A 25,792-nucleotide genomic window follows, 5' to 3' on the forward strand; every position below is an offset into this window, starting at 1 on the left:
GTCCCCCCAAACTCTATCACCAAGTTTCGCTATTGATTATAAGGTAATATTTATTCATAATATTTCTTAACCATTGACAACACACACCATGCAGACACAAATGCTCAAACTCAAAATCCTTGATATTGATGCATATTTTTAAAAAAATAATCTTGCGTAGTTCGTATTATACGCATTAGTAATTTTTTGAGTTTAAATGGTGTTTGAATAAAAATCCACATTAACGTCTTAACGAGAATAAGTGTGTTAACTATTTAGATTAACTAATGATATTATAAAAGAAGAATTAAGTTCTGTTAAATCAAAGTACAGAGACTAAAACTCAAAGTTAAGCACAATAGAAGGATTAAAATCAAATTTAACCTTTTGTTTACACCAATATTCGAAAGTAGACAGTAAAACAAACTTATTACAAGGAAAGGCCTCAAAGAATGAAAATGTTTAAACGAGAACCAAAGCAATGACCAATAATATATGTTGCTCTATACAAAATATTATATGCAATTTGGTCCAAAATGTTAAAAAAGTGATGAAAAAAATCATATAATCTCAATGTAGAAATGTTGTATAAATCTACAAAAGTCTAAACCTTATTTATTGGTGTATGGCACCACTGGCAGAAACTAAATATGAGTATGTTGTGGGAAAATTTTGATCCATCAATTCAACTTCTGAGCTACCATCTACTCGAACCTGGCATCGTAGTACTCGGTTTATGTACAAACGTATTACCGATCACCTCCCGGTCATAACTTATCTGCGATCCTCCCTAGAGCATCGGCGAGCTTATTTAGAACAGCCACTAGGTTATGACCGTGATCTTTCCTTTGCTCCCTATCCTGTTGGAAGTTAATGTTTTGAGCTTCGAGTTGAGCAACCAGTATTTTACCGTTTTTTTCCAAGACGTCGATCAAGTGGTACTGTGGACTGCTGCTCATTTCCTCGTCTCCGTCAGTAGCCATCCGTTTCCTCTTTCTCGCTTCTTGAGAGGAGGAACCAAACTCGGGATTCGAGGTTGGATGTTTCTCCTTTGTTGTACCTGCGTGTCCAAGTCTGATTATTGGAACATGATATGCATTGCCATAGAGGAACAAGCTAATTCTACAGTTGGTGCCCCTTCAAGTACAGTGACAATTAAAACCCAAAGTCAAACCGATCGAATCGAAACATCACGTGTAAGCCCATCCCGGTGCAGTATTTTTCAGTAACCCTAATGAGTTTTGGTCTAAACCTAGTTGGCCGCTTCACGGAACAACTGAGGCTTGTTCGAGACACGGTTGGGTCTCGAACATGGCAATCATCGACTTAGTAATCAAGCCAATAACAAGGTATAATCCGGAAAAATATCTAGCCTGAAGAAAGTCATAATGGAACTTAACAGAAAATCATCAAAGTGGGTTACTCAGAATGCCAGAATAGAACATCAATACCTGATATTAAAAATGTTCTGTTAAAAACTAAGAAAAAGCAAGATAAAAGTTATGTTGTCCGGATTCTTTATATTCTTATCGGAAGTATCCATGTCCGACACTTGAATACAAAGATATGATCTTCAAGACCTTCCATTTACAAGGAAAATTTTGATCATACTCATATCGGATACATATTCGTATATGCACTCAAAGCTAATCCGAATAACTTAGCAGCAGGGCATTTGAACATAGGTAGGTAAAATCAATATTACCTTGACTCTTGATCCCTGGAATAGATGGCTGTTGAGGTAGCCGGTACTGCTGCTCTGTGAGCATAAAAGGTGAGCAAAACAAAACATTCATAAGCATTGAATGGATCAATGATAACCCTTTTCCACATTTTTAGTGAAAGATCCAAAGAAAAAGGAAAATGCACCAATCCCATACTCCTATTCCCTGAAGAGTCCGCTATCCGCTATCCAATAATCATATTGAGCTTCATACTCCTATTCCCCCTCTCGAAGATTTCGATATCCGATGATCATATTGAGTAAACTGTTTTCGAATCAAACTGAGTAGATTCAAACACTTGTATCAAATTTTTAGTCGACATTTGTTTACAATCGATTCGATTCCTGAAGAACCCTACCCTTCCCCCTCATAAAAAAATTAAAGATTCATGCTATAAAGAAAAGATATAGAAAAAGGCTAAAAAGAGTTGCCAACAGTGCTCAAACACCTCCATTAAAGCAAGTTTTTTTTCCTTAAAGAAAACCCAATTTTAGAATTTAGAATTCCAATCAAATCATCATAAAATATAAAGAAACAAAAGCAGACAGAATTAACCAGTGATTCAAATGTATCAGTAATTAACAATTGCTAGTGATCAATACTAGTATTAGTATGTGGTATGAGAATTTGATTGCCTGATATAGGGATAGGAGCTGGAACAGCCTTTCCGGTGTCGACGTCAAGCGCGGGCTCCACCTTTTCCGGGCTCCCACAACCGTCGTCCTGCTCGAAGTCCGAAAACTGCCCGTCCTCAGCTGCCGCGCTCCGTCCGCTATCGAAAACAGTCTCGGCATCCTCTGCCACGTCCTGCGCCGCGGGAGTAGGAGTCAAAGCCAAAGCCAAATCCGGAGCCATGACCGAGGAAGGGATTTCGGCGGCGGTGGCGGCTCCGTCGAGGATATCGTAAACTTCCTTATCGAAGAACCCCGGCAACTTCCGTTCCCTCCTCAAATCGTTCCTCATCGCCCAAAACGACTCGCTTTCTTCCCCTGTGTTATTGTCCCATTCCTTGATCTTCTTAAAATCCCCCGCCAAATTACTCCACCTCTTCCGACACTGGACCGGTCCCCGGTTCACTCCGTGCCGCTTGCAGTACGATGAAACCGAAGCCCACTTCGGCTCTACTTGACCCGAACCGAAAGCCAATCCGGCAGCGCGCCCGCGCCTGACCCGATTCTCAGCCACTCTTTTCCCCTGTATCAGCACGAGAATCTCCTGCCTCGTCCATCGAGGAAGCCTCGGAGCCTTGCTGACGTCATCTCCGCAATCAGCTGACATCGGACGGGATTCAACGTCGTTACTGTCGGCGTTGACGTAGTCTCTCTGGCCGTCAACGGGATCCGTAGTCGCAACCAAGCTTAACTGCCCCGAGGTCATAAAATCGAATGGGAGAGTTGATAAATTTTCTCCTTTTTTTTCTTTTAAATTTCGAAAAACGCACGTGATAGTGAGAGTTAACTAATAACGGGGGTTTTTTTTTTTTTTTTAAAGAGAAACAGCCCGTTACAGAAGAGAATCAGAAGGAAAGGAAGAAAGAGAGGAGAAGAAAATGAGAGGGGTTTTGGAGAGAGTGTGTTGTTTGATTGTTTTCAATTATTTTCTTTATTAAAATTTGTGGTGACATTGACCATTTAACCCTAATCAAGGTATAGTTAGAAATAATTAATTAGGGGTAATAGGTGTAATTGCATTTAATTATTAAAATAAGATTTTGTTACTTAAATTGTTTGATAAAGTCCCTATACTAGACAGCTTTAACCTATTTAGTCTATACTCTATAATTTAATCATTTTAAATTTCTTTATTTTTTTCCTTCCTGATTTTAAGGCTTCGTCTTGATTAATTCATATAGATCCGCATCACATACCTGATTTTGGTGGATGAGTCTCCCAGTTAGAATTTTTTGTATACACAAAGACTCGAACTTAAGACATTAATTAAGTGATATCAAACTACTTACCACTTGAACCAACACTTGTTAGTTCAAATTTCTTTATTGTTTTTAAATGTAAGATTAAGGCTCTAAAACTTTGTTTATTTTTTTAAATGTAAGATTAAAGCTCTAAAACATTGTGTGTGGCGTGGTGATTCGAGACTCGTTCTTGTGTGTGTTCTGTAGAAAAGAGCCTGAATCTATTGATCATCTTTTTTGTCATTGTTCAATGGTTTGGCCATTGTAGCAAAGGTGGTTATCAATATGGAATTTGCATTTCTTATGTCCAGGTAGTTTTCGTACTTTTCCTCTTTGCTGGAATGATATTTCATTGTCTAAGGTTGGCAGGAAAGTCTGGAGTACTGCGCTATTTGGGTTCATTTGGTTAGCCAGAAATAATGCCATGTTTAATGAGAAATCCTCATGCTTAAATCAGATGTTTGAGGCTACTATGATTAACATTTGATTCTGGTACAGTTCTATTAGTCCTAAGCTTATTGATTCGATGCAAGATTTCATTTCTAACTCGAATGCGATTATTCTGATTAAATAGTTGGGTTGTTCATATTGAATGATGGTTTCGTGGAGTATGTATTCTGTTGTATGGTGTGAATTCTTGATTGTGGTATTATGATGTTGTTGGTTTCTTTCATATCGAGAAACTCTGAGTGCGTGCTTTTTGGTTGCCGGGATGATCCCGATTTTTATGGTTTGATGTTGCAGATTGTTTTGTTTATGTTGCAGATTGTTTTGTTTTTGTGTCGGTGCTTGGTGTGTTTTTGCTCTTCGTGCGAGCCATGTGTATTATCGGCTGTTGTTGATCCCTTCGTGTTGAAAGTTTATATATTTATTTTGTTTATGTATGTATGTCCCTTGTGATTGTTCTTTCTATTACACTCCAAGTTGCATTCCTTTTCCTCCAATTAGGATTATGGAGGTTTTTTAATGAGACCTTTGGGGTGATATACTCTGTATATTTCCAGTTATATACAAAGTGCCCCTTTCAAAAAAAAAATTTAAAGTTTGTCCCATATACGTATATCATCTAAAATTATTTTGATAAAAAATTTGTTTGGTTATAATTTTCAATGATTATATATTTTTAGTTATTCAAACGTAAAAAACTTTTTAATTATTATATGTTATATTATCAATTTTCAAAAAGAATAAATCAGGTCAAATTAATTTAAGGATATAACTTTAAAAGTGAAATTATTTAAAAATCCATGAAAAACTACAATGACCTTTATGTGATTTGACCAAATTTATTAATAAATAAATGTTTTTTTTATTAATCTGGAGTAATTACAATGTAATATTTGTTCACAAATTACTCTTAACCATTTGAAATTGAATGTTCGTACCTTAATATTCTCGATACTCAAACCCAAAATCTAAAAAATTAACAATAATTTTTTGCTACCGAGCTCACCTAAAGTCGTGCATGTTATTGTAAATGGTGGTCTATGGACAACAAAATCTTGAAGGGGCGCTCTAATATCGCCATAAGAGAAAATAAAGACCTCAACCTCTAATATAAGGTCACTTTCTTAAGCGTAAAATATGGCATTGAACGCGTCTTTTGGGCCACCTTAACCCTTAACCTATATTATTCCTTCTCATATCTTTTTCGTGTCTTTCGTTCACGTATTTTGTCCCCTAAACCGAGTTTTAATTAAAGATGATATTGGTCATGTTAGTTTCTTTGTCTACTTAGATATGATTTAAGTATTTAATATTTTGTATGAATCAAATGATCTCGATAGTTAAATAATAATCGTTATTCTTAGAGATCATAAGTTAGTACGTTATCTATAGGGATGTTTGAGATTTCATTGACAAATGATTGAGAATCTTTCATTCGTTATTTAATTTAATTCAAATTTAAAGATATTTTATCTTATTTAAAATTTTATCCGACTTTTAGAGTAAAATATACATTCAATCTAACAAATATATATATATATATATATATATATATATATATATATATTCGATAAAATAAGAGTCTAGTTGAAGAAAAATATATTAAGAGAGATATTATTATAAGTTTCCTTAAATATATAAAGGATAATTATATTATTATATCGAGCTGAATCAATTTTTTGTTTATCATGAACTCAAATCTGACATGATCTGACTTGGCCCAACTCCAAATTAAAAAGAAATTATATCCATCGAACTAAAATTCATTGACAATGAACGCTCAGACCCCTACATACGGTGCTCAAATATAAAACATTAAGTAATAATAACAAATTTTTTAACTATTGATGTCACTTGATTCATATAGTTCAAACGTTTTTAAATATATATTATGGACATGACAAACCGCTTGAGTATTATAAGCGTTTTAATTATCAGATGAATTTATTTGATAATTAAAGTAAATTTTTTCATAAAATTGGTAAAAATGATTTATTTATTTGACAATGAACATTCAATCATCTTTGCAATCGTTAGTGTTCTAACTGAGAATACCAACGGTTTCTTTGATCACTAAAATAAATTAGTTCAGGGCTCAAGAAAGTCTTTTAAATCTTTTAAATTAAATATAGTTTTTATCAATTATTTTCTATTTATTTAGTAACAAATTTATTTTGTCATATATATATATATATATTATATTATTTTTAATTTGAATGACAAGGGCACTCTATTGTGTCCAACCATGCACCAAATAAATAAAATGCTATGGGCTCACCTTTTCTTTTTGTCGGCTCTTGAATAATTTCACCCCAATCTTCCTCACTTAATGGCTAATCTTAATTGACGGCCCCCTCCATTAAAGCCACTTTTGTTTTAATTTCCCCTTATTATGTTGGTTGGTGTTTGTGGGAAAAAAGAAGTTAAATATATAATATATTGATCCTTGTTGAATAAGATGACAATCAATTTGAGTGAGATATTGTTTATTAAGTTTTTATTTATAAATGGTGATCAGATAAGATTCGAGAATTACAAGTACGTCTCAACTGAATTGTTATTTAAAAATTATGTAATTGATTTTCAGAATATTATTTTATCATATGTTTTTAGATACGAATTCAGTTGAGGAAATATTTTAATTAGAGACATAACTATTATCCGATTAGATATAAATTTTATATTTATTGTATTCATTCATTTTTATTTATAAAAAGCTTTTTAAAAAGTGATAAAAAGGAGAGGATTACAAACAAACAAGGATTTTGGAAGCTCATGTCCATGACCATTAGGGAGGGTGACTTTAGATTAGATTAGAGGGGTTAGTACCATGTCACATTCTATATGTGAATGTCATACAAATTGAGGTGGGAACCAATTTGGCCCAAAATTTGGGTGCTCTTACAAGATAAGGACAGATTATTTCTTATTGATTTATAGACGGATCTAATTCTAATAATGTTGATTCTTTTTAGATTATTTTTAAGCTTTTCATGCTTCAAGATTTCGCATTGATTTCTTCGGACCGATCCACGTAGTACACTTGCCTTTGGTGGGTGAGTCTCCTAACAGGAATTTTCTGCATACACATGGACTCCAACTCGAGACCTTACTTAAGCGATATCAAATTGCTTATTCCTTGAACCGACCCATGTTGATTTTTTAGATTAATTTTCTATAATACGTGAATTTTTTTTTTTTAAACAATACAAGTATAATCAAACATATAAAGACAATCTCGATTATAGTGATTTTTTTACAAGACAAAATGTGCAAGATAAACATAATTTAGATTGAATTAGAGGTGATTACCAAGCGAGTCGATCATGAGTTGGGTAATGTTCAACTCATGCTCGTTAAAAAATATTGTTACAATCTCGATTATAGTGATTTTTTTACAAGACAAAATGTGCAAGATAAACATAATTTAGATCGAATTAGAGGTGATTACCAAGCGAGTCGATCATGAGTTGGGTAATGTTCAACTCATGCTCGTTAAAAAATATTGTTGCTCGTTAAACTAGTTAAAATTTTACTCGACTGATGCTCGTTTAAAAAAATTTCTCGACTTATTGCTCGTTAAGCTCAGAATAATTTTTAGGTAGGATAATTAGAGTTTTATTTTTAGTGCAGTAAATTAATTATTATTAATTGAAAATTTAATATTTTTTATTGTTTATTAGAAGATTAATAGATTTGAAAATTAAAGAGTTGTTCACAAACTTATCGAATCGAGTTGGACCTTGCTCAACTCAACTCGGTAATATTTCGAGTCGAGTTAACCCAAATCGAGTATTACTTGAGTTTTGACTGAGTCGAGTTTGAGTGACTCACAAACTGCTCAACTCATTAAACATCCCTAGATATAATTCACGCATAATTTGATAAGGTGAGATTCGAATTTTATAACTAAAAAAGAATCTATAATCTCGTTGAATATTTACAAAAGACTTGTGGTTGTTCACATGGCAAGGTATTTATAATTTTAGGAAGTAAATCAAACGTGACAAAATTAAACACTTGCCAATTTGGTTGATTGTTTTTCACTTCTCTATATGCAATTCAAGGTCACCACATTTTGTTTACATTTAAAATTTGAAAGGCTAGGAAGTTACGTCCGAAAGCAAGAAGGAGCAAAAATAATGTAATTGAACAATTTCGAAGGCTAAATTGATACGAAAATACGATAGGAGCAAAAATAATAAATTGAATTTACAACAAGAACAAAAATGACCCTTAAACCTCATATATATCATAATATATTTGATTTCGACTTCGTCTCTACCAATACACCTCCTACAAGTTTTGTATAGAGTATCACGCATGACCATAAATAGCATATATAGTGTTCCACTTTTTGGACCACCCTTTAGATAACATGAAAAATCTATATATATATATATATAAATTCAAGTGTTCAAACGATCCACTATTCATTTTGGGCTTTGCAAATAACTCTGCATCGTCAGTTATTATTTATATGTTGGACCAACCATTTATGGGCCTAAAGCCAACTTATGATGATGTGATTGCTTTTTTTTTTTATCATTTACGGTGTCGTTTTGAGTTTTGCTTAATTTACCCTTTCATATGATGTAGGTCAATTTTCTGATTGGTTCAATTTAAAATAATAAAAATATAATGTTAAAATTATTAGTTAGTCCAGTGGGATGAGACACTAGATCCCTTAAATAAGACTAGCTATTCAAATTTTGGTGTTTGCGAATGGAGTAAATTGGGTTGGGAGGGTTGCCCTTACCCCTGCAGTACCCGATCCAAATTAATCAAGCAATAGATCAAATATCAGTGGTTATACAAAAAAAAAAAAAGATTAGTTCCCTAACATTTATTAAGATTATCATTTTAGTTCCTAATTTCTTGGAGTATTTTGGACTTGACGTCTTATTTGGGACAACAAACTCCGTGAATGAAAATCTTTAGTTAAAAAATTATTATTATTATTTGATTAATAGTTAATAAATGATTAACTCTAAAAAGTAAGTGTCTTTTTATTCTAGAATGAAATTTTGGATGTCAAAATGGTCTAGAAAAAAGAATAAAAGTCAAAATGATTATTTATTCAAACATTAAAGGGATCAGTTCAAGCGGTAAACTTGCTTGAATAAGATTTTGAGTTTAAAATTTTATGTACGTAGATAATTCATATTAGGAGATTCATCCATCAATGTCAGGTGTGCGACACAGATCGATCCGAATCAATCAAAACGAAGCCTTAGAACCAATAAGAAAAACAAAAAATCAAACAAATCAAACAAATTCGATTCAAATAAAACTGCTAGGATGGATCTATTTGGGTCGGCTTAATTGAGAATCAAAAGTTTATTCGAGCTAAAGTGTTGTTCATCTTTATTTCTTAATACTTTTTTAGGTTATTAGTACTAGACTCTGTAAAAACACCCCTTTCTCTAGTGTCAATGTTCCTTTCCCGCTTACATAATATTATGATTAAATTTAAAATTTATTAAATAAAATAGATATAAAATACATAATAAATCTTACATTAAAATAAATTGGAAAAAAACCGCCTAGAAATTACTTGAAACTCGAAGATAAAATTTAAAATTAAATTATGCCATCATTCCATAAAGTTAATTGGAAAAAGGTATTTATGAGTTATTGGTTTACCGACTCCATTTCATAGTATTAATAACTCGTTTTTTATTTAGCTAATCGTTGAGATTTGATTTTATCATTAAAACTTTTAAAAATTATAAAAAAATTATCAAATTTATCAAATTATTATAAAATGATCATTGTAATATTATAATATAATGAGTTTTAACAAATTTAATAATTATTTTATAACATCACGTGACTAAACTTATTATCATTTCAAATAACAGAGAAAAACATATAAACTATTTTTTTATTACTTTGGAGTGATTACAATATAATATATGTTCATAATTTTTATTAATCAATTGATAATACAAATATTCTACATACGTAAATGCTCGAACTTATAATCTTCAAAGAGAACAATATTTTCTTTCATCACTGATACAACTTGATGAATTCAAATTGATAACTATAGTTTATGTAAATGATTGCAAAATTATTATCGTTTTCTAAATTTGGTTAAAAGAAAAAAATATTCAGTGACCAATATTGAAAAACGGTAATAGTTTAGTGATCAATAGGGTAGTTTAACCAAAAGAAATGAAGAAGTTATCACGTGGAGGCAAAGGTTTGAGCAGGTTTGAGTTGTGAAGACGACGATTCTCTAAGAACAACAAAGATAGATCATATCAATGGAGATAATATTGATAAATAAAGAAAATATATATATATAAAGGGGGAAGAGGTGAGGGTGGTGGTGTGGTTAACGTGCAACGGAGGGGAAAAGCAATGAAAACAGTGCTTGTAAGGCACATATGCCAATATTATCATTTCTGCATTCAATTTCCTCACCTTGCCTTCACCATAATTTATTCGATGTTTCTCTCATCTTCAAAGTCTTCCTCTTCCCTCGTATTCAGCTTTTAAATTCCTCTGCTCCATTCTTTTCCTTCCCAAATTCACGCCTCTCTAATTGCAGCATCCTTTGTTGCTTCATAACTTCGCTTAAAAATCCTTTGTTTCTTGCTGTTCGGTTGATCATTGGGTCTCTCGTGATCTTCTTGCCTCTGGGTTTCTCTGTTTTTTGTCTCTTCCAAATTTTATTTCAATACCTTCAGCTCCAGTTGGATCGTTTTTTACGTCCAAGCTCGACTTAGCTAATTGTTTTTCGTTGTTCGCTTGGTCATTTGACCTTTCGTGGTCTTCTTAGCTTTGGGTAGGTGTGTTTTTTCAGTTCTCATTTTAGTACCCTTAACTCTGAATCTCTGATCGCCTTGTTATTGAATTCCTAGCTCCACTTTGCCGAATTTTTTTTTTCGTTTTCGATTGAGCATTTGATCTTTCATGATCTTCTTAGCTCTGGGCATCTGTAGTTTTTTTCAATTTTCATTTTAATACCCTTTAATCGTCTCGTTATTGACTTCCTAGCTCGAATTTGCTGATTTTCTTCTTCTTCATTTTTTTTGGTTCTGGGCTTGAGCATTTGATCTTTCGAGATCTTCTTAGCTCTGGATGTCTCTGTTTTCACTTAATACCCTTAACTCTAATTGGTTCGTTTTCAAAACTTCCAAGCTAGGATTTGCTTAAATCTTTGTTTTCCATTGTTCGCTTGATCTTTTAATGAGTTATCCGAGCTGTTAGCGTTGTGGTTTCTTTGATATTTTTGGGTTGGTGAATGAAACATGCTTTCTCCTTCCGTTGCAATCTTAACATTAAATGCATATTTTTAATTTCCCTTTGTTTCTTCATAATTGCCATGATTTTAACTCTTGATTCTTTCTTGTAGATGAATATTTCATAATAATTGCAGGCCATGCCCTTCTCTTCTTTAAATACCTTCAATCGTTTTCCTTGTTGAATAAAGTTATCTTTTGCCGTGCAGAGTTTCTTTTTCTTCTTTTGGAGGGAAACCATTCTCGCGATGGGAATAGTTTTGTGAAATTTAGCCTTTATTTGAAGAAAAAAATTTCTTGGTTTTAATCATCATGCCATCTGAAACAATGGACCTCCAGAGTTTGTCTTCACCATCTATTTTCTCTGATGATTTGCGTTTTCCTACTGAGGTACTAATTTTCTCGGTATCCAATTACTTTTTCTTTTCCCTCTAAATAATTCTGATTGCCACCCTGTTCTAAGTTTGAATTTTCTGGATTGTCGCAGCGGCAGGTTGGATTTTGGAAACTGGACACCGTGCTTGATCAGCGAGGTTAGTATCAGAAGTGAATATTTAGTATTATATATATTCTTGCAGGAAAGTAGTTTTAATTGGGAATTGAACTATGTTTTGATCTTTTCTTTTTCATGGAAAGTGATTTGTTTTCTAAAATTTCATTTTCCATGAAAATGTAACTAGTCAATGTATCATTCCATGCATATAAAGTGCAATGAAATGCTGTTAGACCCCTAAATTTTCGAATATACATATACATATATGTATATATATACGTGTGTGTGTGTTCCTCCAGGAAAGTATTTTCAATTGGGAATTGAACTATGTTTTGTTCTGTTGTTTTTCGAGGGAAAGTGATCTATTTTCTAAAAATATCATGTTCCATGAAACTGTAATCATTCAATGTATCATTAGTATGCATATGAAGTGCAGTTAGATCAGAAAATCTTCGAAGTATCTTCGATCTAGGAAGAACAGGCTTCATGAATTTTTTAAATTGGATTCTCAAAGATCTATCTATGCATGGAATGATTGAGCTTCATGCAAAGTAAATGGAAAATCAGTGATGAAACCATGATTTGTTTTGCTCTCACTCGGAATGTTTATTAATTGGTTGCGCCTTGGGATTTTATTATGTGTCTGTGATTCAAGATTTGTTGCTATAGTATATTTTTTTGTCTTTATCGAGAATCGAAGGCTTACTTTTTTCCACCGCAGCGTGCAAGAAATCGGTTACTTCATCAACCGTGGAGGAAATTATTCCGGTGGAAAGTCGGATAATAAGGTACCTGGACAATGCTGAGCCTTTCACCAAGAAACACCAGAAAGTGAATCTATCTGTAGATAGCGGTATAGCAGGAGCAGAGAGAGTTCTGAATCAAACAGTAAACTCGTCAAAACCTATTAACCAAGGTCCGGGAACGAAGTTGAGTTACATCGGAGAGGAAGGAAACAATGTCAACACCTTGACTTCTCAGTTTGAGAACAGTCTTTTCTCCAGCTCGTTTACGGAGTTCTTCACTAGGAAGCGTAAGCATTTCTCCTTCTCACTGTTGTTTATGTATTGAACGGTCTATTAAGCCTTTGTGTTCATCCTTCTTGCAGTGAAATTATCTTCAGATAATGCACTATATGGAAATTCAATCGATACGGTTTCCTCTTCGCACTATGAGGAAGAGGAACCATTTGAATCTCTTGAAGAACTTGAGGCCCAAACCATCGGAAACCTTCTTCCCGACGATGATGAATTGTTTTCATGTGTGACCGAAGGACTCGATTTTGTTGTCCGACCAAATGGTGCAGAGGATGCAGAAGAGTTGGATGTTTTTAGCAGTGTTGGAGGGATGGATTTAGGAGATGATGGTCGTACTGTTGAGCATCCACATAGTCCCTCTAATGATGCAAATTTGGCTGGTATGATTGTTGTTCCGAACTATAGTAATCTCGATTCAACAGTAAACTTCTTATCTATGTTCTGATCCGTTGAATTTCAATGACTGCAGTCGGGCCAAACTCGTCAAATAACATGGATGTTGGAACTAGTTCGGGGTTGAACTCTGATATAAAAGCCCCTTTTCCGGAACCAACAATTCCTCACTGTGTCTCTTCTGGTGTTTCTAATGGTTTAAAATCCATGGTTAGAATGGGATCAATAGGGCATCAATCCGTCACGACCGAGTCAGGTCACTTGCAAATGAAACTTGATGTCCAAGGCGAACCGGCATTTTATCCTCGTCCGATGCCCAAGTATCAAAATGGTTCAAGTAGAGCTGTAAACATCAATTCCAAACCACTGCAAGTAATTGATAATAAGACACTTTCCAGAATTAGCTCAACCGGGCGCTTATTTGAATTCAGTAATGCTGGTAAGGATGGCCAATTAAAAGGTGCAGTTTAGTGGTTTTTTCTTTTTAACTTCTTGAATATAAACCGAGTTTTCTGTTTATATGAGTTGGTTGGTTCGTGCCGAGTTTCTCAGGTTTTCGATCTGCTAGAAACGGAAGACATCTTCTTCCCCGACATCATTATCCGTGGAGTAACTCTTATAATCCCGAGCCTCCGAGTACGATGTGGCCTAACTCACCTCCCATTGTTAACGGAATTTATGCTGCTCATCCCACAGCACAGCTTCACGGACTTCCGACGACACATACGCTGAACCCCGGTGTGCCCATAATTAACTACCATGTTGGATCGGCACCAACTGTTAACCCGTCACTCTGGGACCGACAACATACTTATGGAGGTTAATTTCCTATAATGGTTTTCATCTGGCTTCTCTTGGCAGTATGAGAGGTTCCAACAATTTTCCGTAGTCTATAGTTTATTTCTCATTATAACAAACTTTCATTGTGTTGGAAAAATCTAGGACCACTGTTGTTTCACTCGAGGTCCTCGCTGTATAATGGGAGAGGGCAGAGCATTCCGATTACGAGATCAGTTGATTATCCTCGTGAACATGTTAGAAGCCGGAGGAATGAAGTAAGTATTAACCAGGCTGACAAGAAGCAATATGAACTTGACATGGAACGTATAATACGAGGGGAAGACAAGCGAACAACGCTCATGTTGAAGAACATTCCTAACAAGTATGTCCTTCCTGATTGTGGTCTTTGGTATTGACCGATAAAGAACGAACTCGGTCCGTCATCAGCATCCCAATTCCTTATTTCAAGTGGAAGAATCCTGACCGTCTATCTTAACTGCAGGTACACCTCAAAGATGCTTTTGGCTGCTATCGACGAACGCGGTGGAGGAACATATGATTTCATTTATTTGCCGATTGATTTCAAGGCAAGTTTCCAATTGTGCAGAGTTTTCTTTTTATCATTTCAGAAAATACTAGATATAGAGTTCAAAGCACATATCTATTTATTTTAATCACATTTTGTTGCAGAACAAGTGCAATGTGGGATATGCATTCATCAACATGCTTGAGCCTAGCCAAGTCATTACATTTTATCAGGTTCGATATTCGAAATTCCCGAGTTATTGGGGTATGTTGGAAAACATGGCATGCTAAAAGCTGGAAGAAATTAAACTGTCCCAGGCATTCAATGGGAAGAAATGGGAGAAGTTCAACAGCGAGAAGGTGGCATCGCTTGCTTATGCTCGGATACAAGGAAAAGCAGCCCTTACCGCACATTTTCGGAACTCGACCTTGATGAACGAGGATAAGAGATGTCGGCCTATACTCTTCAACACCGACGGTCCCAATGCAGGCGATCAGGTACCAAAGTTGGCTGCAGTGACATAGAAAGAACTATGGTGCTTCGACTATTCGTTTTTCATTTTGCATCACAATGTAGTCTTAAGAATGGAAACTTGCATTGCAGGTTCCATTTCCGGTGGGAGTTATCGTTCGAACGAGGCCCGGAAAAGCTCGTTCAGCTAACCATGAGGAGAATAATCAAGAAAGCCCTCCGAGTTCAGAAAGCGAAGATACTTGTTCTTCGAAGGGATCATGCTAGCAAAAGCCGGTTTCTTTCGGCCGGAGCTAACCTTTTCGAAAAATCGCACCCATCCGAGATCTTTCTACTGCTGAAACTTCAAGTAATTCTACGTATTTTTCTTCAGTCTCACTTGAAATCTAGGACAGATAAGGAAAAAGAGAGGGGAAAGCTTCAAAATTTTGGCTGACAAGGAAGTAACATAAGAGTAATGGGATGTAATATTTCTCAATTAATTATTAATAAATCGAATATTTATTGACATTTTCTATTACATTATCAAGCATTTAGCCCCATCTGCAATTGCTGAGACAGGGCCTTAAAATTATTGAAATTCTTTTGACTTTCCGTATGTGTGTACTTTTCCTGGTTGATTAATGTTCTCTTTCTGTCATGGAAATGAAATCTGGTTGAAAATTTTATCATTATTTGTATGAATATATTTTTGGTATAACCATTTGCATCGAACTTTAGGACCGGCAACAGGTTGGATTTGGGTGGATTAGAGTTCCACCCACCCCAACATCCGCATCCAACCCACTCACCACCCGCTTGATCATTGACCCAAATTCGTCCTACCTATCAATTGCGGATGAGGTAGGTAGGTCGGGTTATAAATGAGTTCTATTACTAGAAAATCAGAATTAAAAATACATGTAACATCTTACTAAAAAATATTTAATATTTAATACATTAAATTAACTATTATTAAAGTTTTAAATTTTCGGTACTCTGACATATAACAGAGTTACGTAAAACATAAGTCAGCAAGCATTAGCCTCAGCCTCTTTATTTCATCTTACCATAAAGCTATTGTCATTAGCTCTTCACATAATCACCTTCAAAGGTCTTCTCCATCTTGTCATAAATGAGAAAATAAAATATTACGACATAATTTTTGAAGAAAAAAAATTAAGAGAAGAATATTAACGTCAACAACTTCACTTGATGAACATCCATCCTCTTCTACATCATTATCCTCTAAGATAGTAGCACATGCTTGTGCATAATCGAAACAAGAGTCTAAAATAATATTTTAAAATTAATATTATATTAATTGATGGATAAGGCGGGTGACGGATCGAATGGTGAGTTGAAAAAATTTCACCCGAATCTATCACCCACTTCAAATGAAATAAACCCATGCTTCATTGGGTTTTCGTCCATTTAATTGAATCGGGTGGGCCACCATCTATGGGTAATTGCCAGTCCTATCGAACTTATTAATCTACTAGTTCGAATCAAGTTTTGTAAACTCTTAATATTACAAGGACAGCTCTCCAATCCAGTTTTGGAACTGTATATAGAATTAGGAACTGTATGTTCTAACTTCATATGTGCCTTTGATTGTCAAATAGCATTGTCTTTTGAATTGGCTAAATTGTTGTTTTGGTCCTTTTATTATTTTCAAATTTGATATTTAGTCAGCGTTTTACTTATGATTAGTTTTAATCTGCAAACAGGCCTCTGCTATGGAAAGTTGGAAGCTGGTATTCATACATTCATTGTACCTATGCTTCTTCTTGGTCACCTGGTGTTCTTTGATCCCGCAATTCGATACTTTTTACTTCTTTCTTCAGGTCTCGAATTGCATGATGATCATCAAACTGTTGGTACCTTAATAATGATGATGATAATGATGTTTGAACATCTCTAGGCCATTAAACTAAACAATTTCATTGTTATAATGCTTTTGCGTTCGGTTTTCAAGGATGATATCGATGACAAATCCGTGTTTGTGTTCGATGCTCTACTCGAGATGAAAGAGGGCCTTGATCGAGAAACTTGAGAAGCAGAAATTACTATATGATAGCTAAGAACAACATCAGTAGGGTGTATGCTAGTGAAAATGGGGGAGGATTTTTTAGCTAGGTAGTTTCGTTAGTGTACTACGACCATGGCCGGTTCCGGTAGAATCTGGTTTCGAGGTTTCGAGATCTTGTTTCTTATGGTCTGTTATCAGTGGAATTTTGGGGTTTCAAGACCTTGTTCCTTGGGAATCCATATCAGTTATGCATAGCATGAGAGAACCTTGTTGTAAATGATATACCATTGTAAATTGCAAGGACAATAGCCGATTTCGGGTTATTTTCTGTTTTGATCCAACAACTATGAAAATTTACACATTAGTCAACAATGTTTTCTAATGAAATACCGACACATGTCACCGATTGTTAGATTTAAGGGATCGTTACACTTAGTTCTGGTCGAGAAGTAATCGACGATAACGGCGGTTAAGGCCTCGATATTTGAAGTTAGTATTACTATAACGGTCTTCAACAACTTGAAGTTATAGAAATCGTCAATCGAGAAGCAACTTCGAGCTGTTGTTGCAGTTCTCAAGAAACTGATTTGTCTTAGATTTGAAAAATTCGAGTCACAATGAATTTAAGTGTAATTAATTTATAGGGGCTATTAGCAAAAAGGAATTATCATGAAATGCTCCCTACACATTTGGCAAGAAAAATTCTAGGACTTGCAGCTCGGCCCCGCCACCTCAATGACTTAGGGGTTGTTTGAATAAAATAATTAAGCGCTGAATGATTCAATAGTCTGAATGATTCAATGGTTCTATATGAATTGACTCTGAATGTGACATGTTGTTTGATAATAGTTTTGTACAATATGAATTATGAATATTTTCATTTTTACCTTCATAATGATTTATTATATTATAAAATATGATTGTTTAATAACATAACATATGAAAAAATAGGTATTATGGTAAAATACCGAGTGCTTAATGATTCATAATGTACTTTAATGTTGAATCATTCAGTAGTGTTTTATTGTTTCATTCAACATAATCTTCATTCAGCGCTGAACAACATTCAGCGCTGAACAACATTCAGCGCTGAATGGTTCTATTCAACAGTAAACAAGCGATTCCTTAATCTCTTAAGCTCGTTATTCAGCTCCAACAGAGATGAGTAGCATTCAACGCTGAATGATTCTATTCAGCAGTAAACAAGCGATTCCTTAATCTCTTAAGCTCGTTATTTAGCTCCGAAACCGACACGTAGCTTTCGAACAGTCAAAACAATAGAAGAAAACGACATGTCGTTTCATTTCCGCTTGAAAAGCATTAAAATTTCAAAAGAGATCGAAACCTAAGCAGTAGGTCCAAAGATGCTAAGAGTTGCAGGGAGAAAGTTCTCATCTCTTCGATGGCGATCTTCCTCCGCCGCCTCTTCTGAATCGCCTTCCATTTCCAGATCGGATCCGTGTCTCTCTTTTCTCCTTCAAGTCGCAACTTCCGAATCTAATCAGAGGTCAAGTTTTCTCCGTTTTATTGTTTTCCTTTCGTAATTTATAGGTTACTGCTTGATTTCTTCTTCATTATTACTCTATTATTATTATCGATGAGATAGTTTCTTTTATCATTTGCTGGATTCTGTTATTTTTCCAATTGATGTGAAGTTAAATAATATAGAATCAATAACCTGGATTTTGTATTTTGCGTATTTGTTTATTTATTATTAAATGTAATAATGATATGCACTGCTTGCATTTGGTAGATTTAGATGTTGGCGAAATTAGATCTTTATTATGAGTAAGTTAAATATATCTATTGTAAGTAATTAATGTGTTTTTGTAATAGCATTTGATGGTTGTTTTACCTTTTTCCAGGTTTATCTTCGGATGCCGAGGACATGATCTGGGAATGATCTCAGATCTCTCTGCTACGGTGGCAGAAGTGAAGAACCCTACTTAGAAGATCGTTTACGACGAGTATAATCATGAGCAGTTTCCACCCAGTGACCCCAGCAAGCGTGCTTTCCCCTATTTCGTCTTGACCGGTGGCAGGTTTGTTTATGCCTCTTTAATCCGTCTTCTGGTCCTTAAGTTTGTTTTGAGCATGTCTGCCAGCAAAGATGTCCTTGCCCTCGCTTCCCTCGAGGTCAAGTGGAGAGGGAATCCTGTCTCTGTCAGACAGTAGAACCGAAGAGGATATCAAGACAACTAACAGCATTGACGTTGCATCTCTTCGTGACCCACAGGAGGATGCAGTCAGGGTTAAGAATCCGGAATGACTTGTCGTGGTCGGTGTTTGCACCCACTTGGGGTGCATTCCCCTGCCAAATGCTGGCGACTATGGTGGCTGGTTCTGTCCGTGCCATGGCTCACATTATGATGTTTCTGGTAGGATCCGCAAGGAGCCGGCACCGTACAATCTAGAGGTACCCACATACAGCTTGTTGGACGAGAACAAGTTGCTAATCGGGTGAGTGTTTATTGTTTTTTTGTGGAACAAAAGTTGGCAGCAAAATTGTCAAAATAGAATTTTTCACTGCACAAGAGGATTGCACATTCGATTAATTCAGTTATTCTGGATTTTGTATATGCCGTTTGCTTTAAGATGAGCATTGGGTCATGATAATAAAAACAAGATTTCTTGAGCATTTTCAGTTTTAATGTATCATTTAGTTTTCCAAATGCTTTTGTTTTTCTTCTAATTTTACCGTAGTTATCATGTATGGGTAGTAAACTAATACATTCAATATGAACCAATATAAATTGATACATACTGACCAATACCGGTACGGTATGACTATGTTGATCATACAAGAAAGGTACCGGTATGCACTAAATTGATTATACATGAAAACAAAGATAAATAATAGGATAGAATTTTTATATTAATTTCAACTGCATAAATATTCAAGAGTATGCATATTGTCTATATACTCTCCTCTTTGTCTAGTTCCCTAGCCCTGCCTTGTAGTGCAAGCAAAAAAGGATATTTGGGGGTCAAGTTAGCATTCCTGGATGGGAACTAATGGCAGTTTACCTCCATATATATCTGGAAGTTGGCTTTCATCAATGTCCTTAAGCAAAGTGGATTTCAGCTTCTTGTTCTCAACAAAAACTATCCGCAAAAAGAAAGGATGTTGACGAGCGGCTTTGATCCCAATAAGTCTGTAAAATATCGTTTGTCATAGAACCGAAACATCAACATTAGCTATTGTGTTCTCAGAGCGTTATGTTGATGTCTCGAGCCTGCTGAAGGTTCATAGAGTCTAGAGCATCAAGGACGAAATATTGAGCAAAGTAGTTTTCAAGAACATCTAAATTAAGACCCTCATCATGCACCAGTATTGCAAAATTTCATGTTTTTAAGTATGCATGCATGGCAGTAATTGCGGGTCATTGGAAGATTTCTATACCCTATATCCATGTACAATTAACCGTCGGGTATGGCGTTCAAAACACGAGTACTTCAAGAAAAATCAAAAGTCGGAGCAACATAAGTTCAAGTGGCATAGCTAGTGCTTTACCTTCTTCTTGGTTCTGCTGTCAATGAATGGGTAAACAACCTTCCAGGCAGTCATGAATATGACGGGAACATGAACAATAATCAACTTGGCAAGCCTCTCTGGATAGCAATCTTGTAATCACAACAGTTGAATGATTGCTATAAGTACCTATATTACTCAGATTTCAATGTTTTGATCATTCATGAACCTTAGATGGTTGAAGATGAAACCTGGAGAATCGATAGAGATGCGACGTATGCACGGATATCGCTGTTCGAGTATCCCCATCCTTCAAGATCACCAATTGCAACAAACTTCTCTTGTCCTTTTGGCATTCTAAAACACATAAAAACATATCCCTAGCTGAAACTCACACCTAGAGTATACACTTGTGCTATACATTACTCGAACTCTTCTGCTCGATAATCATGTTCGATGCATATCTAAACATGAGCATACTCCTATCCGAAACTCACACCTAATGCACACACTTATGCTCTTTGTCACTCAAACTCTTGTGCCCAAAATTCATGGCCAATAAATATTTGAACATGAGTTCCTACGAGAACAAGATCACACATCCATGGAAGAAAATCATTTTTAAACGAAATTGAACATACTCCTATCCGAAACTCACCTAATGCACACACAAAAACTGTCACAAACTCTTGTGCCCGAATATATTTGAACATGAGTTCCTACGAGAACAAGATTCCACATCCATGGAAGAAAATCATTTTTAAACGAAATCAAACATACCGAAAATCTGAAACTCACAGCTAAAGTAGATGAAAAGCTATTTTCCTGGCACGAATTTTCTCTTAACCATAGACAACAAAACCTGCAATAAGGTAAGCCATAGCAGGACATTTAGGAGAAGGTAAGTCCAAAGATCTGTACATTCAAGATATAAATGGCAAGAAACAGACTGAAATTAAAGCTGCAAAATCATTGGGAATATGTTCGGCAATTGAACAAAACATACGTTTGACCTCCTCGAGATTTCCTTTGGTGGGCTTATGCCGACCCCCTAAGGCAACAACAATAGCTCGACCCTGTCGATCAACCCCTTGCATACAAAGCTTCTCATCGGCTAACTGAGTTGAAAACTCCGACTCGGATATGAATCCTTTGCATACAAAACTTTCTCTATATCTAAATCACGAGCTCGAAGGAATCTCCGGATCATGAAATCATCAGCGTCCTTTTTCGAAATAAAAAAAAAATCAAGTGAAAATCATCAATTGGGTACTTAAAAAGGAAACCCCAAAGTCAAAAGGTTACCTTAACAGATGGATCTTCTCTCTAGGCAAGAGCTCTCATGATGCCGATTTTGCTTCGTTCAATCTCGTCGCCGGTTGGTTCTTCCTCTTGGCCTTGGGCTGCTTGGTCTTCGTTTTCAGTCCTTGAATTCCATTTCTTGTTGGTGGTGATTCTCTTCAGTTTCCTTTGCTTTCTTCTCTTTATCCATCGGAGCTGGAATTCTCTATCTCTACGACACAATATTTGAACGAAAACCACACACTGAAAACGATGAGAGAATTTATCCAAAGAAAAAAAAAACGCAGACAGAAGACGGAGAAGAGTAGTTGAAGAAGGCATTATTAAATGCTGGCAAAAGGGGTTAGCTCTCTGATCAATGCTCATCTAAAAAGTTTTACAATTATATTCTATATATATGATTTATGTAAAATTCTAAGTCGCACATTGCATCGTGTTGTAAAATGATATATTATTAGGGGTGTTTAAAATTTGGTTTTAAATTAATCGATCGAATTGAATTAGTTTAATTAATTCGATCGGTTATCGAATTAGTTCGATCAAAAAAACGGTTAAGGAATTTTTTAGAATTCAGTTAACGGTTAATTTGGTTCGAAATCGATTAATTAACATAATTAACTAAATTAATATTTAAATATAATTATATTAAAAGACTTGGTCGGCCCAATCTATTTAAAACTCAAATCAATATTAATTAATTAAAATAATCTCAATACTAAATACAAAAGGTTTGAATCAAATTAATTATATATTATTTTAATTAATTGTAAATTGTTTTTTTTAATTAAAAAATATTAAATTCTAAGATTCTAAAAAAAATTGGTTAATTCGAAAATTAATCGAATTAAATAAAATTTATTCGGTTCGGTTAATACTTTTTAAAAAAAGTTCGATTCGGTTAACGGTTAAAGAAAATAAAAGTTCGATTAATTCAGTTAAGGGTATTTCGATTGGGTCGGCCACCGTTTTAACCGAATGAACACCCCTATATATTATAACATATTACAAATAATTTTTTTATTATGTAAATATTAAAAAGTACAGTGATTTATTTTAAATTAATTATTTATTAAAATTTAATTTTAGTTTTAATAAAATTATAATTAAATTATATTTTTATTAAATTATATTTAAATTAATTACATCTAACGCTGTCGAAAATTTAAATCAAGAGGGAATTAGTCTTGCTCATCACCAAATCTCTTGATTTAAGTCTCTAACAATACTGGATGTTGTAGTAAATCGTTTCTCGACAAAGTCAAGTTGTCGTCAGCAGTGACTTATGGTAATGACCGGTTAACCACTAAACTTATATAACTTAATTTTTTTAATTCTAAAATAAATTAAAATATTTAAATTAATTATTATTTTTAATAAAAAAAATCATAATTTTATTAAAATTAAAATTTAATAATTGATTAATTTAAAATAAATAATTATATATTTTTAATATTTACATAATAAAGATAAATTTACTTGTATTTTAATATGTGCTTTAGTGATGTGTTGTGATAGACTCGTCCTATGATTTATGCTACTTATATAAGTATCATATTCTTTCTCGCATAGCTTTGCCAACCGAACCATAACGGTTTTATTTAACTGAATTATTTATTAACTTATTACAAAAGAATTATTTTAATATTATAATAAATATAAAATTTAATAAATATTTTATAATAATTTAATAAATTTTAATAATTATTTATAAAATTTTAATAATTATTTTATTTGAATTTATAATTTGAAAACCATTAGAATTGTTATTTAGATTTTCTTCAGTTAACAACTTATATCTAATTTATTGATTGATTGATCTAAGTGAAGTACTGCAGAAATTTATTTTGAGATTGATTTTTTTAAACTAACTTATTTCATTCATAACACCAAAATTGAAATATATTACCTTGAAATATATCAATAACAACTTTATAATATTTTATTTAAATATATATAAAAATAAAATATTTTATAATAATATTATTTACTATTTAAAAATATTTTATTTTTTCAACTAAATTACAACATTATTTACCATTTTAGAAAATTATTTTAATCATTTATCACTTGTATTGTACCTAATTAAATTTTATGGCCCCAAGGAATATTTATGTTGGCTTAACATGCGTCACATTGACATCTCTATAAATTTGGCTTTAATATTTCATTTTATCATTTTCTAATTCGGTATCTATATTTTTTAATTCAACTTTTGGCATCTAAACTTGACACAATTTTTAGATCCAGCTACTTTAGAATAGGACAACATGATATCTTCGTTATGATTATCCTTTAAACAACATTCATGATTTAATTTTTAAGTAGGCAAATTATGCGAATATTACTTTTTATTTAGGGTCTAATCAACTTTAATCATCAATTTAAAAATTAAAGGTAAATAGTCACTCACATTATCGGTCCACCATATTTATGTCTATCTACTATTAATTTTCGTTAACTCCCTTTTATTTAAGTCCTTTTTCTTTAAACCCCTAACATAACTGAGAGACTAAAATCGAACATGAGTTAATGATTGATGAACTAAAATCGAACAGATCAATAATGTTAGAGATTAAAATCGAACAAATTGATAAAATTAAAGACTAAAATTAAACAGATCGATAACGTATTGCATTACTCTTTTTTTTTTATTGAAATTCAAATTACTCTTTTTTTTTATTGAAATTCAAATATATCTAATCTCAATCTTGTGGCAATTTCCTCTTCAAATCACATCAATATGAGCTTTGAAGGAGTAGGGAAGGCTACTCTAGGAACTCGGATTATAGTGGGTCATACGAGATGGCTGGTGCTGTCAACACGGGCAGATCAGCTTCACTGGGACCTGGAACAAGGGGGGCTAACCCAACCCCAAAAAGCATCTTTTTCCCCCCTAGCAGGATCTCCAGAGACGAGATCTGGACCGCTTCCTTTTGTGCTGCTATTCCATGGTGGCAATTCATTCAACCCACGGCTTTGGACCCGTGGTTAGTCCCCTGCTTGCTCTGAATTTGCTTTCCTTCTTGCCCTCTCCCAATTTTCCCCTTACCACTATCCAATAGATAGCCTAACTCCCATATATGCTGTATGAATCGAATCAAAAGAGTGACATCCTCTATGGAGTTTTCCGCGAGAAGGAAGAGAGCATTACCAATTGCCCTATTTGATATAGGTCGGAGATCCCGCTTTTTCCTTAGCGTAGGACGAGTTCATAGGCACAGTACAGGTTACGTAGTCAGAGTGAAAAAAGATCCGATGTTCCAGATCTGCTGCTAGTCTTTGCTTCACTAATCCTTGCAAAAGCGAGACAGTCAGCTCTTGCTCAGGTGTCTTACGGTCGGGCATGAAGCTTTGGCTCAGTAGGCTTTGGGAAATAGATAGCTTACCTTGCTTTGGCATGCCAGATGTGGCTTGATTTCGCTTTTAAATTGGTGATCAAAGTCGGTCAGACCCTAAACTAAAGAAACTATTCATATAGTTTACCCTTTTTAATTTTATAATTAAAATAAGTTAAATTAAATTGATCACATTCATAATAGATTTCTACAGCATTCGTATATGGATCAATCGTTCAATAAATTAGATACTAAATTGTTATACAAAAAGAAATTATCAAACTAATGTATGAATATAAACGACAACTTCAAGTATCATATTAGACTAAAAAAACACCTCTCAATTTATCTGGGAAAGAGACGACACATTATTCCTCATTTTTTACTTTCTTCCTTGATTTACCTTTATGAGACTGATCCAAGGACCCAGTTGATTCCTGGGCATTTCTATGCTTCGAAGACCCTGAAACCAGAGTCGTCTCGTGGCTCTGTGTCGGTTGGTTCATCCTATAGATTCCGATCGTGCTTTCTTTTCGAAGGCTTAGATAGTTCATTCATTCCAGATAAAGTACTCTTTTACCGACTACCGTGCGTGCTGACAGTACGCCCCAACAACAGTGAACTTTTCCGCCCTTTACTTTGCATCGGAGTTACAAA

At 34.3% G+C, this 25,792-nt stretch overlaps 2 protein-coding genes, 3 long non-coding RNA genes and 1 pseudogene across 6 annotated transcripts; 3 read left to right on the forward strand and 3 right to left on the reverse strand.

Moving 5' to 3' along the window:
- Positions 1-512: 512 nt before the first annotated feature.
- On the reverse strand, positions 513-3,215 carry LOC120160363 (trihelix transcription factor ASR3-like). Of its 2 annotated transcripts, XM_039170790.1 has the most exons (3): positions 2,339-3,215; positions 1,685-1,738; positions 513-1,039 (listed from the first exon to the last, which is right to left on the reverse strand). In XM_039170790.1, the coding sequence occupies exons 1-3, from the start codon at positions 3,078-3,080 to the stop codon at positions 747-749; spliced, it is 1,089 nt and encodes a 362-aa protein (XP_039026721.1). In that variant the 5' UTR covers positions 3,081-3,215; the 3' UTR covers positions 513-746. The 2 variants fall into 2 exon arrangements, with proteins under 2 accessions (XP_039026721.1, XP_039026722.1); XM_039170791.1 differs by lacking the exon at positions 1,685-1,738 and having other exon boundaries at positions 2,339-3,212.
- Positions 3,216-9,243: 6,028 nt separating this feature from the next.
- Positions 9,244-25,623, forward strand: LOC120160368. The gene is made up of 3 exons (XR_005519432.1): positions 9,244-9,254; positions 17,586-17,590; positions 25,494-25,623. It is a non-coding gene; the product is annotated as an uncharacterized LOC120160368 (long non-coding RNA).
- On the forward strand, positions 11,125-15,525 carry LOC120160362 (protein MEI2-like 4). Its single transcript, XM_039170789.1, has 12 exons — positions 11,125-11,156; positions 11,527-11,705; positions 11,803-11,848; positions 12,530-12,841; positions 12,917-13,225; positions 13,306-13,677; positions 13,791-14,057; positions 14,181-14,400; positions 14,521-14,605; positions 14,709-14,777; positions 14,862-15,041; positions 15,148-15,525. Exons 2-12 carry the CDS (start codon positions 11,628-11,630, stop codon positions 15,280-15,282), a joined length of 2,073 nt encoding a protein of 690 aa, XP_039026720.1. The 5' UTR covers positions 11,125-11,156; positions 11,527-11,627; the 3' UTR covers positions 15,283-15,525.
- LOC120160364 lies at positions 18,390-19,661 on the forward strand (annotated as a pseudogene).
- LOC120160366 lies at positions 20,397-20,855 on the reverse strand. Its single transcript, XR_005519430.1, has 2 exons — positions 20,750-20,855; positions 20,397-20,650 (listed from the first exon to the last, which is right to left on the reverse strand). It is a non-coding gene; the product is annotated as an uncharacterized LOC120160366 (long non-coding RNA).
- LOC120160367 lies at positions 21,321-22,148 on the reverse strand. The gene is made up of 3 exons (XR_005519431.1): positions 21,804-22,148; positions 21,505-21,723; positions 21,321-21,360 (listed from the first exon to the last, which is right to left on the reverse strand). It is a non-coding gene; the product is annotated as an uncharacterized LOC120160367 (long non-coding RNA).
- Positions 25,624-25,792: the final 169 nt, after the last annotated feature.

The sequence above is a fragment of the Hibiscus syriacus genome, unplaced genomic scaffold (genome assembly GCF_006381635.1).
Source record: "Hibiscus syriacus cultivar Baekdansim isolate YM2019G1 unplaced genomic scaffold, ASM638163v2 tig00111392_pilon, whole genome shotgun sequence".
Lineage (NCBI taxonomy): Eukaryota > Viridiplantae > Streptophyta > Magnoliopsida > Malvales > Malvaceae > Hibiscus > Hibiscus syriacus.